Source organism: Genypterus blacodes, unplaced genomic scaffold, assembly GCF_046128005.1.
Source record: "Genypterus blacodes isolate CSIRO-AG114 ecotype Tasmania unplaced genomic scaffold, CSIRO-AGI_Gbla_v1 ptg000021l_1, whole genome shotgun sequence".
In the NCBI taxonomy this organism is placed as follows: domain Eukaryota; kingdom Metazoa; phylum Chordata; class Actinopteri; order Ophidiiformes; family Ophidiidae; genus Genypterus; species Genypterus blacodes.
Genome location: NW_027466834.1, coordinates 1,925,617 through 1,941,346, shown reverse-complemented (window position 1 = coordinate 1,941,346; position 15,730 = coordinate 1,925,617). Strand labels below are relative to the sequence as shown.

Sequence of the window (15,730 nt, the reverse complement as noted above, 5' to 3'; positions counted from 1 at the left end):
ATGTCTGATCGTCTGCAGCAGAGGTCACTACACACACACACTCCCTGCTTTAAATCAGTCCAAGAGCTCCTCAGCCTTGGCGCTGTGCACAGAGAAATCCACATATCATTATGTTACATTCTGCAGCCACAGCAGAAGAGGCGCAGGGATCTGCTGTAGTCTTCACTCCGCCAGAAAGCCGCGGTCTTGTCAACCATCTTGGTTTTCCAAAAATATGGGTTGCCAGGGAGACGCAGAGCCGCGGGCAGAGCAGGGAGGGTTGAATGACACAGTTGGTTTCCAGTTCTGTGAGCAGATTACTGCTGGCTTTTTCCAACTGCCGGCCCACTCATACAGTCAAATCTACTACATTGATGCTGAAAAACTCTTCTTTTTGACTAAAGCACATCTTATAGCGTTATTTGGTCTAATCGGCTATAGAAGAGTTATGTATGATTATTCAGTGTTTGAATTTGAAGGGCACATTGGCTTGGCCATCTCGCAGTAGGTTATAATTTGTCAAATTCTAAATAACTCTGACGTAAATGTCAGAACTTCCATTTATGTACTACATAAACTATAGTTAATTCGACGATAATACAGAATATACAGCAGATCTGAATTACTGCTGTGCATCTATGCAGTGTATAAACTGCAGATGTGAGAATAATCTTATCTTAATTTCACAAATCATCTGTGCTGACATCCTGATGTTGCAACTTTCAGCCGTTGCTATTTGACTGTGTTATGTTGTCAATAAAAGGCTGAAAATGTTCTGCATTGCTTAATGAAGTGTTTGGAATCAGGGTCAAAATGATCCTGAACTTGAATGAAATGAGAAATGGTTTATTAAACCACATGCTTAATGCAGGTAAACATGCTGAACAATAATATTCAACAAAATCAAGAATGACGTCATCATCATCATCATCAAAGGATGTGTGAGGATGTGTGACGAGAACATACTGTATTTTGCTTGCTCGTAATATGTGACTGAGTAGCAAATATTTGATAGATATAAAAGACTCATTTCCACGTGAGCATGTTGGCAGAAAGCTCAAAGATAAAACAGTACCTCCAGTCCTGTGTTGCGCATCACTTTTGGTGGTTCATCGTTGACTGGAGTGACCATCACTGAGATGGTGACAGGGACGCTCCGCCGGTGGATCTCATAGGCCGAGGCAGAGAGCGTAAAACTGTCCTCTGTGCTCTCAGTGCTGTCATGCATGTAGTAGATGTGTCCGAGCTTCACCTGGAAAAGACAAAAAGGAGCCACGCTGTCACTCACTGTTGATTCATAACTGACTGCTGGGAAAAATTATAGAGAAGATTGCGTTTGTCCAGTCAGAAAGTAGAAAGTTGTCCACAGTGTATATGATTATTCTTTGTACTTAAGCTGTTCTTGAATATCTATGTATTTTGAACCTTTACCCTGTCATACAGCAGCTGGAAAACATTAATCTAGAGGGGTCAGAAATGTGTTCATGTGTGTATGTGGATATCAATGTAGTCTGCAATGTAGTCTGGGACAGAAGACAACTTTCTACAGCATTTCTTATATACTCTGTAACTTTGGTTTAAAACACTTGGCTGATATAGATTACTGCTAATTAATTAAGAGGGCTGTAGTTTCCCAGGAGATAAGAAGAACAATTGCATCGATTTGCTTCTCTCTTGTTGATGGGTCAGTGTACAGTGTGTACCACACTTTTTATTGGTAAAAACAGATAGTAAAGATTAAAACAGGACTACGTAGACGATAGACGGTAGATCACAGAGAAATGCACAGACGAGTTGAACGAAAGGCTATAATCAGGTTGCAAAGTCTGGCAGCACCACAGGGACAAGGAGAGTCTCCCTGGTGGGATGAAACCTTGAGGGGAACCAGATGCACAAGTGAATCAGTCATCCAGTGTTAAGTGAGTTGGATCAGTGTTTTTTAACCGGTGTGCCGCGGCACACTAGTTTGCCGTGAGAGATTGTCAGGTGTTCACTTCACTTAATAAGTCGGCGAGCCAGATCCGGGCGATCCGGGCCGGGCGGGCCAGACCGGCAGATCGAGCGAGGCAGACCGGCAGATCGCAAATTTCGAAGCGCGCACTCCCCTCACATAGAGGATTAGAGGATCTTCCCACCTGATCCTCTAATTTTATCATCGATACTCAGCGTCCCTCCACCTAAGAGGAAAGTTGAAACTTTGTTTATGTCCAAGCCAGAAGGCTGCAGTGACGAGAGGACCTGCACTATAGAGCAGGAAGCACCAAATGGATCCCATATGATGGACATCGTACTGGAATAACAACCCCCATCATTACTGATGGTGGAAAGCGAGCGAGACAATCAGTCTCCTCAGCAGGACAATAAACAACGAGCGGTTTCTGGACATGCAGTCATTACATTTACTCAGACAATGTGGTTTTCTGATGTATGCGCAAATGCAAGTTTATTTAAGTTTGATTGATGCAAACTCTTTGTATAAGTGTATCTGCTACATTATACATCAAGAAATGACTTCACTTGGCTCCGAAAACAACTTGCACTTGTGAATAATGAAGACAGTTTGGACTTAAATAGGTTTCCAAAGATGGAAGACCTAATGAAATCCTGATGGAGAGATGAAGCTGATTAACACGAAGGAGTATTAGAAAGATTCTATATATTTTCTCTGCTTGGATTCTTATCAACATAGCATACAGGAACAAGGAGTGAAGCAGAGCCAGAGTTGTGGTTTACAAAATTCCAAACATTTTCTTACTGAAATCTTACACTTATGTGACACATCTGGGACACATAGACCTTAGAAGCGCTTTACATTCTTGTGGTTACAGTTTGTGTAGGTGTTCTGGTCTCTTTAAGGAAAGTTGCATGACTCACTCTTAGTTTTCCACACTGTACCTCCATGTTACTACACTGTTACATAACTGCATTCAACCACCCCACCTGGTGATTTTATCGCAAAATTACTACAAACACCAGTTAGCCCAGTGTCCATTCCCCAGGGCAAAGGGGACTGTGCCCACTGGAGCTTGAAACTACTTTACAAAAAACACAGGCATATAGAGAATTTAAGTAATGTAGGATAATGAGTACACACACACATCCAGCTTTAATCTAGGTACAATTACACTCTGGTTTAAAATGCTGCGCCGAGTGAGACTTGTACATTTATTCTTCAATGTGGTAATCATTTGAGAGAACGGACTGAGTTTCTTTGTCAGAGAAAAAACAGTAAAAGGAAACAGAAAGAGTACACACAGTGCACTCATAAAAAAACTCCACACCAACCAGTACAAAGGATTGAAAGTGGTGACTTTCTCTCTGTGACATTTCCATGGCAGACGATGATATCTGTGTTCATTTTTGCCTCTCCACTACCAACATAATCACTGCTGTGCACCAGACCCATTCCAGTTTGAACGCACATCGGTATCTTTGAGAGGCCGTAAGAGTGAGTCTGGCGGTGGCAAAATGCAGAGGGTTTGTGTGCGCACACACACATTATTATAGGGCTACACTGTGTCAGTTTATTTTGGCTTCAGGCAGTGAACAGCATCGTAATTCCTTCAATAATGGTTCAGCAAAGAATGAGGAGTAGAGGCAGATTAAGGGAGCTATTAGATATGTGTCTAACTAGGTCTCTTAAACTTTGAAGTCCATTCAGATTGCATGAATTTTTCCAACCGTAACTATTCATGCATTTTTTATATTTTCCCCAAATCAGAGGCCTTTGAACCACATGGCAGGAGACCAGATAATTGTACAGCAACTCCGAAATTCCCTCTTTCTGGCTGGTATAGCACAACAAATCCAAAACAGCACAGAATAGAATAGTAACTGGGGAAAGTTCCATGGTGACGCATTGCTGTGGTAATCCTCTTGTGCAACTGCCATGATCCAGTCATGAGCAGAAGATGTTACACTATGGCATTATTTGGAAGAGGATCAATTATGGATTATTATGTTTAATAGGTCTCATGGGAAGCTTTTGGTGATAGAAACACATCATTCTTTGTTCCCTTCCTTTTGCATTTGTGGATAGCCTATTGAAACTGCACCAGACAATACAAAAATACACAATACTCATTAGTGAAAATTAGAGTCTGGGTCAGCAACAGCATAGAGTGTGACCAAATTTAAATGGGGTTTTGGGTGTGGACACATTGCTTCAAGGAGGTGATTATCCAAATTGACAGTGTTAATGCGGAAAATGTTATCCTTGAAGACCACTTGTTTTGAGTGGATATGCCACTCTCAAGAGAAGTGTTTGAATTATTGGGAAATAATGAGTGGCCATATATAAGAAGATGAGCCAACAGCAACAGTGTGAGTTCCAGTAAGAAGATTTGTCTATGTGTATATTATCAGTGAAAATATACAATGATGAAAAAAAGTAAAATCAGTGTTATTTGATGGAAGAGAAAGGCGGGATTGTTTAAAGTCCTCTGGAATTTTTGGTTTCAATATTTATTTACGTACCTCTTCCCAGGTGAAGTAAGTAAGTTCCTGCTCATCTCCATCAAGGTAACGAAGGTCCCCATGCTGTGGCGGCTCTTCCACAACGAAGTCTATGTTTGCTGAGCTGTAGAAGGGATGTGAGATGTTCAGAATCTTTGTGGTGATTAAGCTTCCGAGGCCCTCCTTCACAGTGAAGTTGAGGGTGTGGACGGGGATGAGCCGAGGTACAATGTTTACAGAGATGTGCATGTCTTCCACTGTGGTAAAACCATTGCTGACATCCGCCGTGAAAGCATCAGTGCCCTGTAAGAAATGGATGTAGAAATAATTGCAAATTTCTGCAAATACACCCTGGAACATACAGTCATGCACTGACATGATCGCTACAGTAGATTAATAGAAACCTGGATGGAAGCGGACACGTAGAGAATGCGCCCCTGGTCAATGTCCTCCTGAGAGAAAGAGTGAATGTAGTCCAACATAGGAGCTATTGTGCTGTCTGAGCTGTTTGTCAACTTCACCAGATGACCAAGACCGGGAGCCTTTTTAATGGTGAACACCATCTCCGAAGGCAGAATATCAGCTTGCTCTACCTAGGTACCAAGGAAAAAGCACAGTATACAGTATATAAATTATATAATGTCTATGCTGGTAATTTACATACAGGTATACGGGATAATGCAAACAGGATTACCTCACATCTGTTAGTGATCAATATATATATATATATATATATATATATATATATATATATATATATATATATATATATATATATATATATATATATCTCAAGGTATATATATATATATATATATATATATATATATATATACATATGGTTATATAAGTGCATTCATTTGGTAAGTTGTTTATTTAGTTTATTTAAGTTTTGACGGATTTTGCACACATTTAAATACCTCATTGTAATATATCAATGTCAGTGTTCTGCGTCTCAACATCCTACAAACTTTGCCTCATACGTCCAATGTACGTCATTACCATTGTGACTTAAGCTTACTCAAGCACTTTTCCTTTGAGCATATTTTAGGGCCTTTGTGTCCAGACTTTTTTCAATCCTAGTGTCCTTCCTTTGTTAATACAATATTGTTATATTAATGTTTCAAAGGGAGAAACATTTTCATAAATGTTCTTCATTATATTGAAAGTCAGTATAGACAGAGGGAAGGTATAATGAATGGGTCCGCTATTTGAACACTATTTATTGCTTTCAAGATGAAGTGCAGGCAGTCTCATTTAATAAATTACAGTGGGCTCCAGGAACCTCCTCAAGGAAAAACCTTGGGTTCTGTTTCCCACACTTAATAGTGTAATTTTGTACATAAAGTAGATAAAAAGCAGTACAGTCTTTATATACATACTTAGCCCTGCTTTCATGTGGTTACAATGTATATCAGAGTCAGGGCTACAAAACAAATACTATTGCAGTATTTAGAGACCGTATGCTTGATTAAGCCAAGTGCTTCTATTACACAGAGAGAAAACTAACCTTTAACTCACAAAGATTATGTTCCATCATATAGAAATGACTGCCAACTCGAATGTATTTAACATGCTTTCTTATAAACTAAACCAAATGTGTGCTGCACAGATGAAATGTCAGCAAAGAAAATCAATCAACTCTTTTGTACTTTGTAGGTGTGTCAACTGCAGGACTAAAGCATACACAGATACCTAAAAATTAAACCTAAAACTTCAGATTTGCTCCATATAATTACAGTGTGTGTTGAAAGTACCTTGAGATGATTCTGGTTGATGATGGTGTGTTCTCCCTCATAGGAAATGATGACCTCATTGGTGACCACTTCAGGCTCAGAAAGGTAACCTTGCTTGAATATTTTAATCCTGAACATACCCTCTTCAGAATGTCCTTTGGTTTGGACAGTGAAGCTGAAGGAGTCCTTGGACCTCAGGCTCTCATAATTGTGCTCGTATGACACAACACCCTTTTTCAGGTCCTCCTGGGTGAACAATGACGCCTCAATGCCACTCACAATAATCCTGCCATCACTAGGTGGTGCTGTCACTTGGAACAAGGTCTCACTGTCATCCCTGATGTCCATGTTGGATTCTGCGCTCAACAGGTTGGTGTCGATGGTCTTGGTGCTTCCGTGGTCCATGACAACAATAGAGTTATTCACCACCCGCAGATAACTTTCACCTGCCTGGATCTGGAGTAGTGCTGTGGTCTTGTGGAAGCCATCTGACACCTGCAGTGAGAAGCGTTCACGGTCTGCTCCATGGTGAATGAAGAGAATTTTCTTATCACGTAGGTCAGCTTGTGTGAAACGGTAGAGGGGCTGTGAGGGATTGGATGTTGACACGATATTTCCAGAGAGGATTCCCTCACGAGCATAGACAATGTGCGAATCATTGAAACCTGAGTCATCGTCCTTAAACTGAATGACATCAGTTGTTAACAAACGCTGACCATGACGGACCACGTTGAGAATGTTATCCACAACCCGCACGGGCACATGCTCATTCTTTGTTTGAATAGATATTCTGAAAACACCACTCACTGAATCTGGATCGTTATCTGTGTTTGTACTTTGTTCGCTCTGATCCAAAGCTGAGAAGTGAAACTCATCGCTGCTTGTCTTGGAGCCGTCATGCTTGTAAATAAGCCTATCAAGCTCAAGGTCTTCATTGCTGAATACTCTAATTGCTCCCTCAAATCTTGGCTGCCCAGGTGGCGAGTCCCTTATAAGTCGGCCATACTTTGGCCCTTGAATAATCCGGTACACAAAATCTGTAGAACTTGGTGATTGCACCCAAAGTAAGTCTTTGCTCACAGCATGCTCACCACCGTGCAGGACAACCATTATCTCATTGGTCAGAACAGGGACATCTGAGTTGCCAAGGATGTTAATTGGGTAAGTGTACAGAGGAGAGTACTGATCGTCAGCAAGTACTCGAAACTGAAAATGGTCCACACTGTCCACAGCTCTTTTCACTCGAAGGCTGTAGCTAACAGTACCATCCACAATGTCCTTCTGGGTGAATATATCACCCTCAGCTAGCTCTTTGTCTCTCAACTGGAGACTACCAAGAGTTGGAGGCTTCACAAGGATGTATTTTACAGCTGAAGGATCAGGGGCTGTCCCTTTCACTTCAGCTTGAAGCTCTGTGTTTCCAATTGTCTTTTCTTCATCTCCATCCATCTCCAGTGAGACCAAGGTAGAAAGTTTCACTCGTGCAGGAATGATCTTGACTAAAAATATGTTGTTGGAAAGGGAGAACCGCCCCAGGTGGTTGTCGAACTGAATCCGCTCAACCACAATATCTTCCTGGTCACTTGAGTCTGTGCTAAAATATCTAAGGCGGTCTTGATCCAAATCAGTTTGACGGAAAGTGGTGACTTGCTTGGATAAGCCGTTGCTGCTAATGATATGTAGTTCTCCAAATGTCAGAGGTTGTGTGATGTTAAATACAATATCTCCATTACGAGGGTGAGCAATGGCAGCCAGATTTTGAATGCCTATTGAAGAATTGCTTCCCTGAGACAGGAGGAGGCCAGTATTGGTCACAATGGTCATATGTGGCTCTGTAACAGACAACGTAAAAGTAGTGGAATGACTGACTGAGTGTCCATCAGATACTTCGAGGGTAATTCCAGTGGCGCTGCCCCCGCTGTGTACAAAAAAGATATCTCCGTCTTTTAACTGCCTGCAGGTGAACTCTGTGATGCTTCTGCCTGGATGCTGATCGTTTTCCAAGTAGCCAACTTCCATGGAAAGCGGGGAGGCAACAGTGACTATTAATTCATCACAGCGTGTGTCAGAATCAGTGATTTTGATAAGACTGGGATTCAAACGAGTCCTTCCATTTTCGGTGATAGAAATTTCTCCACCAGTAAGTTGTGGTATATCATTCACAGGTATAATTACAACAGGGAGGATATACTCCCTGGGTGTTTTTAAACATTCAGGAAGGTAGTCATTACTGTCAACAACCACTTCTAACTGGATCTTGTCTGCATACCTTTCGTTTCCATCGTGCAGGTACTTAATTTTCTTATTGACAACATCGAGAAGAGTGAACTTCTGCGTATGTTTGGTGTTCATATCAATGACTCCATACCAGGGATCATTCTGTAGAGTGAAGATTATCTGAGACTGACGCATTCCTGCGGCATTGAGGTCAAATGTAGGCTTTAGGTTGTTCATATCGAGAAAAATTTCCCCACCCTCAGGCACAAGCAATGGAGAGATATTGAGAAGTTTTGTGACATTTTTGAATATCTCTGGCATGTCATCTGTTGGGTAGCAATGCTGGTCATTGAAGTCCATGTCGACATACCGGATGCGAACAGGGGGAGGAGTTGTGGTTGCCTCTAAGTCATAATAAGTTGAGTAGTCGTAGTCCTCTCCTTCACATTTAACATGTACGTCTTTGGTAACCAGAGCATCCTGCAGGCTTCTATGTTTCTGGTTTACTTTGATTTCCCCTAAGCACCCAATGAAGGATTCAGTTGTCATTTCATCCTCTACACGATTTAAGAACCCACTCTCCCGAAAGACTTCCTTCATTTTCCCTTGAATTCCTCCTAAATACAGATTTCCAACCAAGTCTAATTTCTGTGAGGCATCGAGCGGGAGCGAGGCAGACTGGCTATCAACATTAATGTCAAAAGAATTCTGAGTGACCTGGACCTGAACTCGATGCCACTGATCATCATCCAGCTGGACCTGGGTATTATCCAGCACCTCCATTCCATTGCCGAGGTCCAACACACCTTTCAAATAGCCTTTTACAACACCAATACCAATGAAGTCGGACTCTCGGCCAGGATGGAAAATGAGCAAGGCATCTTCAATGGTTGTTTTCATTAGGAACTCTAACGTCCTGGGAGCGCTGCTAGCCCCACTCCAAGTAGGGAACGACACAAAAGAATCAGGGGTGCTAAAACTGGTGGCCTCTCCATCACCTGCCTCAAACTCACTGCTGCAGGATTCCTTTGTGTCATGGCAGTCTTTGAATTCAGAATTGAGAATATCAAACTGGTGGGACTCAAATTTGACTTGTGACATGCAGCCTCGGAATGGTGGAATGGCGGTGCTCAGGTAAGGAGCGTCTAGATCTCCAGTCCCTCCAAGCCAAATGCCCAGGTCAATGTTGAGCTCCTCCCCGGCATCATTCACTGATGTGTAGGTTGAAAAGAGCTCATCGATTGTCATGACGAGTTTGTCTTCCTGCAGCATGAGTGACACTTTGTGTTCCAGGAGGTTGTTCACATGGACTTCAACGGCTGAGGACAGTATCATCTCACTTGCTCCCATATTCATTCGTGCCTGCAGAAAAACAAAAACAAATTTCTTATTCAAATTCTACATTACTTTTCATTTTGACTTTTGTAATTATTTATTGTGGCAATAGTTATTTTGTATTGTTACATATAAATCCTCTCATTCTCTCATCTCATGTTCTTCACCTTCATTTCTCACTTCAGAAAGAGAGAAACATGAGGCTGATTTCTGACTCGCAAGTATTTCAATTTAAACTTCATCTTCTTGTAAAATGTATTTTTTGAACCAGACATAACACCAGATACTCACATATTCTGGCAGCACACCAAGCAATATTCCCACATCAAATATTCTCAAGGTTCATTTGAGAACATCAGAGATCTCTGGTTTTAACAAAAGTTTAACAAGATGATTCTTGCAAATGTTTGACAGATTTAGAATAATCTTTATGAATCCTTGAGTGTATGTGTTTAGTGCACCGCAGTTCACTTGGTAAAACTGCTGAAAGGATGGAGGAAGGTAATATTGCATTTCATTGTGTATGACATGAAAATAGACTTAGAATCTGGACTTTGCATTCTAGAATTTTTTAGAGATGCAAATTCTGCTCCTCTCTAATGCTGTCAGTCAAGTTTTCATTCGAGACAATTAGTGAACAAATCCAGTTATCCTATGTTAAGAATGGCGCTTAACTTGCTGCACAAATGCGTATTTATATATATATAAATACGCATACTTATTTATTTCCCTTTTATCTGTTATCCAGCTTTGTAATGCATTAAGTAGTAGAAGCCAACTGATATCTTTGACAGTGCAGTAGAAAAAGAACCAATCTATAGTGTAGATGAATAACACGATGAAATTGTGTGCTAAGATAGATTCATGTATGAGCTAATTATCAGTATCATCATTAACAGTGCAGCCTTCTGGCGAGACGGGGGACAGGAAGTTGTATTGTGATCAGTTCAGCCACACTCGCTATATTTCCTTTCACTTTTTCATGCTCTGCTCTTTATTTAATTAAAGTGATACTCTTGCTTTCTTTGTTCAGACAGAGCCAAGGAAATCAGTTGTAACTTGTATCCATGTGGTTTTTAATATGGTTTGATTATACAGACTAAATCGTCAATATTGTTCTCTGGCTATACACAAACTGACCAACATTTTTTTAGAAAAGCCACTGCATCTTGTCGCCTCTCCGACCACAATGATCACAAAATATGTGTGGTGGACAATAAGTAGCAAGGTCGAGTCGACTTAGCTGCGTCAAAATTTCTTTTTGACAATTGTTATGCAAGGTTAGTAACTTTAACCTGCTTAATAATTTAAGTTGTAAACTAGTTATAAACTTTATTTTGAATATTTGCAGATATTCATGAATTCTTTAACAATCCATCCATCGGCCCGTCCTGTGATTGGTCCTGGAGATTTTAAGCCTGTACCACATCATGCACTTGGCAAGGTAAACCTTTGACTGGTTGGATCTTACACAGTTAAATGCTCACCTGTACTTTTCCATTTTGGAGCTCGAGGAACAGGTAGTCCTCCATTCCTGCAGCCAGAAGAAGCAACCCACTTCGTCGGATGGTCTTGAACTGAAGCGACAGTTGGAATGTGGAGACATCTTGGATGGCATGTATCTTGCAGAAGCTGTCACCAAAGTAGGATTCTGTGCAGAGGTTTGAAAAGAGAATGACATGTAGAGAAATGGATATCCAGTCATGGCAGTAGAAATACATATATGACATAATTAAATTGATTAAATGTTACACCTACAGCACCTACAACACAGACGTCACGTGTTACATAAAAGACACCTGCATCTATAGCTATCATCTTCCTAACCCACCAAATGAATTGTAATGTGGAATTTGGGAGAAACCAATTTGCTGAGCATTTCTCTGAGTCACATGTTACTGTGCAGCTTGCTCAGGACTGACTCTTGTATTATCAGGTCTCCTACACCTGCTCCCAGCTGAAGAGGAGCTCTTCTGGCCTCAAAGAGATTTTCTCACTGAGACATCACTCATTAACCCCGTGGAGGCTTTCTGTGCATAAAGACTTAGGGTGTAGGATTTCCCAGTGTCGAGCAGTCTTGTTTCCGATGATATGCAAATCCAGCAACCTGCCTCAGAACGGGGAGCTTGACAAAATGTGAGCCAATTCTCAAGTCAATTATTTCCCCATGCACATGCCCTGAAATTTAACTGGACAATCTCCAGGACCCCGTTTGTGAGACATGGCTCCTCCACAGCTTGAGCCAAGAGACACAGAAAGGGGGCTTTCCATAAGCCGCCCACTTGCCTTCGTAGGGGTGACAGTTCAAGGCACAGAAACTCATTGAAATACAGTGAAGAAGAAGACCCTCTGCTGATTACAATAGAACGCTGGTGCTCTGGAATAAGGATGCAAAAAGAGAGAGACTGCTGTGTCAAAGTCGGAACATTCCACAGAGCCAGCCAAAATATTCTCTCAAAATCAAAAGTAGCACCCAGAGGCGTATTGGGATTAAATCTCACACAATGACCTTTCAGACTTGACATGACATCAGACTGTAGCGATTCAGATGTGCACAAAATAGTAGCACAAAAAAACGTTCAGATGCAGAGCTATGAATGGCTAAAGTATTTTCTCTATTTTCTCAAGGCTGTGAAAGTAGGTGTGTGGGAGCAAATGTAAGTGTGTGTTTGTGCCTTTAAATGGCAGCCTGTCTCTGTGTTACGTCTGCATTAATGCTTTGCTGACAACTTCAAACACTGAGGGGTGCATTTGTCCTTTTTTTTCCCCTCCTGTAAATGAACCCTTCCATCTCAGACCTACAGCAAACTGGATATGTGAGCAAAGACGATAATTTTGATGTCAGCACAGACGAAAGCAGAGTTCTCATTGCACCCGTGCTATTGTGATTTCACTAAGAGGCATTTCTGCTCGGTTCCAAGGCTGTGCTGTCATGAACAAAGTCAGTTATGAACTCCTGAAATTCAAAGCCAGATCCACAGTCATACTCTGCTTTAGCACTGGTTTCCTGCAATGTTTGTGGTTCTCATAAATAACTATCAAGGGAAATAGCTTTTGCCATTATTACATGATGTACATTATAATCTATTACCACATGCATATGAACAGGCAACATGACTATAAATCACAGAAAACATGCATAATGCAAGACCAAAGCAATTATAACATTTAATTTAAGAAGTGTTTTGGGATGAAGAAGTGGACATTATTATTGATATGAAAGAACCTATCACAGTAACAGTGACATCAATAATTTCCAGAATGTCAGAGGTGATGGTTGTTTGCTGTTACACACGCGGCTCCAGAAACTCAATAAAAAGTGGGGGGTAGCAGAATCTTTTCTTACAGGCAAATGCATTAACAAAGAAAACTGCAATAAGCTTCATGGTCCTTAAACCTGAGCTTTTGTTGGATTGTTCACTACGCAGGGGGATGAAACGCTGAGGGAGAGAGCAATGCCAAGACAATTCTGCCTCGGGATTTTTCTGGTTCAAATTCAGCTTACTGCTGTTGCCTTCAGGAAAAGGAGCACATTTATCATGACACACAATAGCTGCACTCCCTGCAATACACCTAGACCTGGAATTCATTAGTTCCTCTCCAAAGTTTTGTAAAGACGTGTATTGAATATGTTACTCCTATTAATAATGTATTGAAGTGTATTCAAATATATCTGTATGAATGATATGTATGATGTGTATGTATTATTTGTCTGTGCAGCATATAATTAGAGCTGTTCATTGCGTCAAGATAAAGATTTCCCTCATTCAAACTGTTACACAGGTTTGAGAGAAGAGAATCGTTCCTACAACATGAAACAACAACAACAACAACAACAACGACAACAACAGCAACTGTATGAGGGTGTATGAGAAAGTGGATGTGCATCACAAGCCTTCAGTTTTCCACTGGAAAATAACACTCAGCAATTCTCCATCTTGCAGAGACTTAGAGCCTGGGGTAGATGGGATCTGGCTGAGGTGATTTCTCCGACAAGGCATCATTATCTATGAAGGATCATCGCAGCTCCCTGAGCTTAAGCTGCTGCCAGGCTTGGTGTTTGTGTGTGTGCCTGTGCGTGTGTGGCGAGGTTTATCCCACCTAAGAGAGAGTGCCGGACCATCTCCCGTCTCTTTTAGCTATCACACCCCTCCTCACACTACTTTATTGTGCGTCAGGCAGAATCCTGGTCTGAGGCCAATGCAGATGGCTATAATTTGATGACTGACTGCGCTTGTAGTTATAAAGCTTGAAGGAAACTGAGTCTTTCGCTTCACAAAAGACTGAATGAATTACTCCGTTGTCTTTCTTTCCTGTTCCGCCTCCTCCTCTCCTCCGTCCTCTTTTAGTCTTGTTCTAGAGACTTAAGTCCGGAAAGGCCATGGTGAAGAGAGACAGATTGACCTCAAGTGCAGGGAGATTGGAGACATTCAGTCTGCTTTATGTCCACTCAGTGACTTTATGCATCCATGAGAAAGACTCACTCACCAGTCAGTCACAACTAAAGTCAATTTGAAGACAAATATGTCTTGATGCTGTTTTGCTGTTCTTGTGGCACTTGACGTATTAGAAAATCTTTAAAATGACATGCTGGAGTCACATCAGTAGACAAGCTGTCAGCTGCTGATCAATCAGCCTTATTTTAGTGTTAACTGATGCAGAATAACACAGTGCTGCTACTCTAACTGAACAGGTCAAAAAAATATATGATGCCTTTGTTCGCAAAAACATTTTTCAAAAGTCATATTTTATAATGTATTCCAGCTCATGTCAGTCAAACTTTAAACATGAAATGTGATTTTTCCATTTTCGAAAAATGGTCAATCTGTGTCTGAAAATGACTTCTTCATATTTGGTTGACCATGCTTGGAAACAGAAACAGGAACAAGAAACTTCTCCTACAAGTTAGTGCTATAGCAACAGTGCTTAAAATCCAAACAAACCACCTATTTACGCAGTCCATGGCTCAACCATGGTGAGCGCGAGTATAAATAGTGGTTAGGTTGGTCATTTGTTCCCTTCGTTGGGCTGTGCCGACTACACCAGGGCATAATATCCTCTGGGTGTAATTATATAGAGGATAGGGTGCTGTTAACCATAGATAGAAATGGAGAGCATTTAAGAGTATGACATTTACCATATGACAACACAGTAATTACCATGACAAGTAGTTATATCCCTCTCACGTCAAGGGTCAACTGCACTTCAGCTTGTAATGAACATCAGTTTTCCAGTTATGACTACAGATAGCAAGTATCTGGCCTGTCACATCACTGATTGTAATATGAAGGATCCAATCAGCCATCCATTTCCTGTTCATAGATATTAAAAAAAATAAAAAAACGTAATCCAACACAAATGCCCCGTTTTTGGGAGTGGACAACAAAACTGATTTCGGTAGATACATTTAACAATAACTGCATATAACATACATATGCAGCAGACTCGCAGTAACATTAGCAACCTATTGCCGTCATGATTCTGTCTACATGATGAAGTCCAACTCTTTTTTTGTCCCAACTCCTGAGATGATATCTGGACAATTTACTGTATCTTACTCAATGTTATGCATCCCATCGCCATTTTCCAGAAAGCTTTGTTACTTAGCAATTTGGTGCAGATAGCGAACACTAAGTGGTTTTATATTAGGTGTTGGTTAGAACTTGTGGGCTGAGAATCCAAAACAATGAGCTTAAAGTTGTTAAATGCTCTGTAGATTTAGATGGGTGCGAATACAACACTAAAGGAAACCTTTATGCAGTGTCGCTTGAGCCAGTATAGTTTTATTAACCATGAATTAACACTTGGAAATTTAGCTATTTTGATGAATTTTAGATTAATGGACCAATGAGTCTTCTTAGCAACGAGGATAACACTGGCATTCAGGAAGATGCTGCTGCTGCCGCTGAAACACATCTTAGGGTTGTTGTTGTTACACTGATCACAGCACAGTAGCGCCTCTTTAAAAGGAAATGTGGTGCAACAAGGTTACAAGCCCATTCCAAACA

The 15,730-nt window shown here is 41.0% G+C and overlaps 1 protein-coding gene across 1 annotated transcript in view; it reads right to left on the bottom strand.

The window, feature by feature from the left end:
- The window catches only part of cspg4 (chondroitin sulfate proteoglycan 4), a 56,875-nt gene that overhangs the window by 13,690 nt on the left and 27,455 nt on the right, over positions 1-15,730 (bottom strand). The window contains exons 2-6 of the mRNA XM_076141835.1: positions 11,210-11,373; positions 6,192-9,749; positions 4,839-5,027; positions 4,456-4,737; positions 1,055-1,231 (exon numbers count right to left, since the gene is read on the bottom strand). Of these exons, the coding sequence (XP_075997950.1) occupies positions 1,055-1,231; positions 4,456-4,737; positions 4,839-5,027; positions 6,192-9,749; positions 11,210-11,373 (4,370 nt within the window). The remainder of the gene's footprint in view (positions 1-1,054; positions 1,232-4,455; positions 4,738-4,838; positions 5,028-6,191; positions 9,750-11,209; positions 11,374-15,730) is intronic.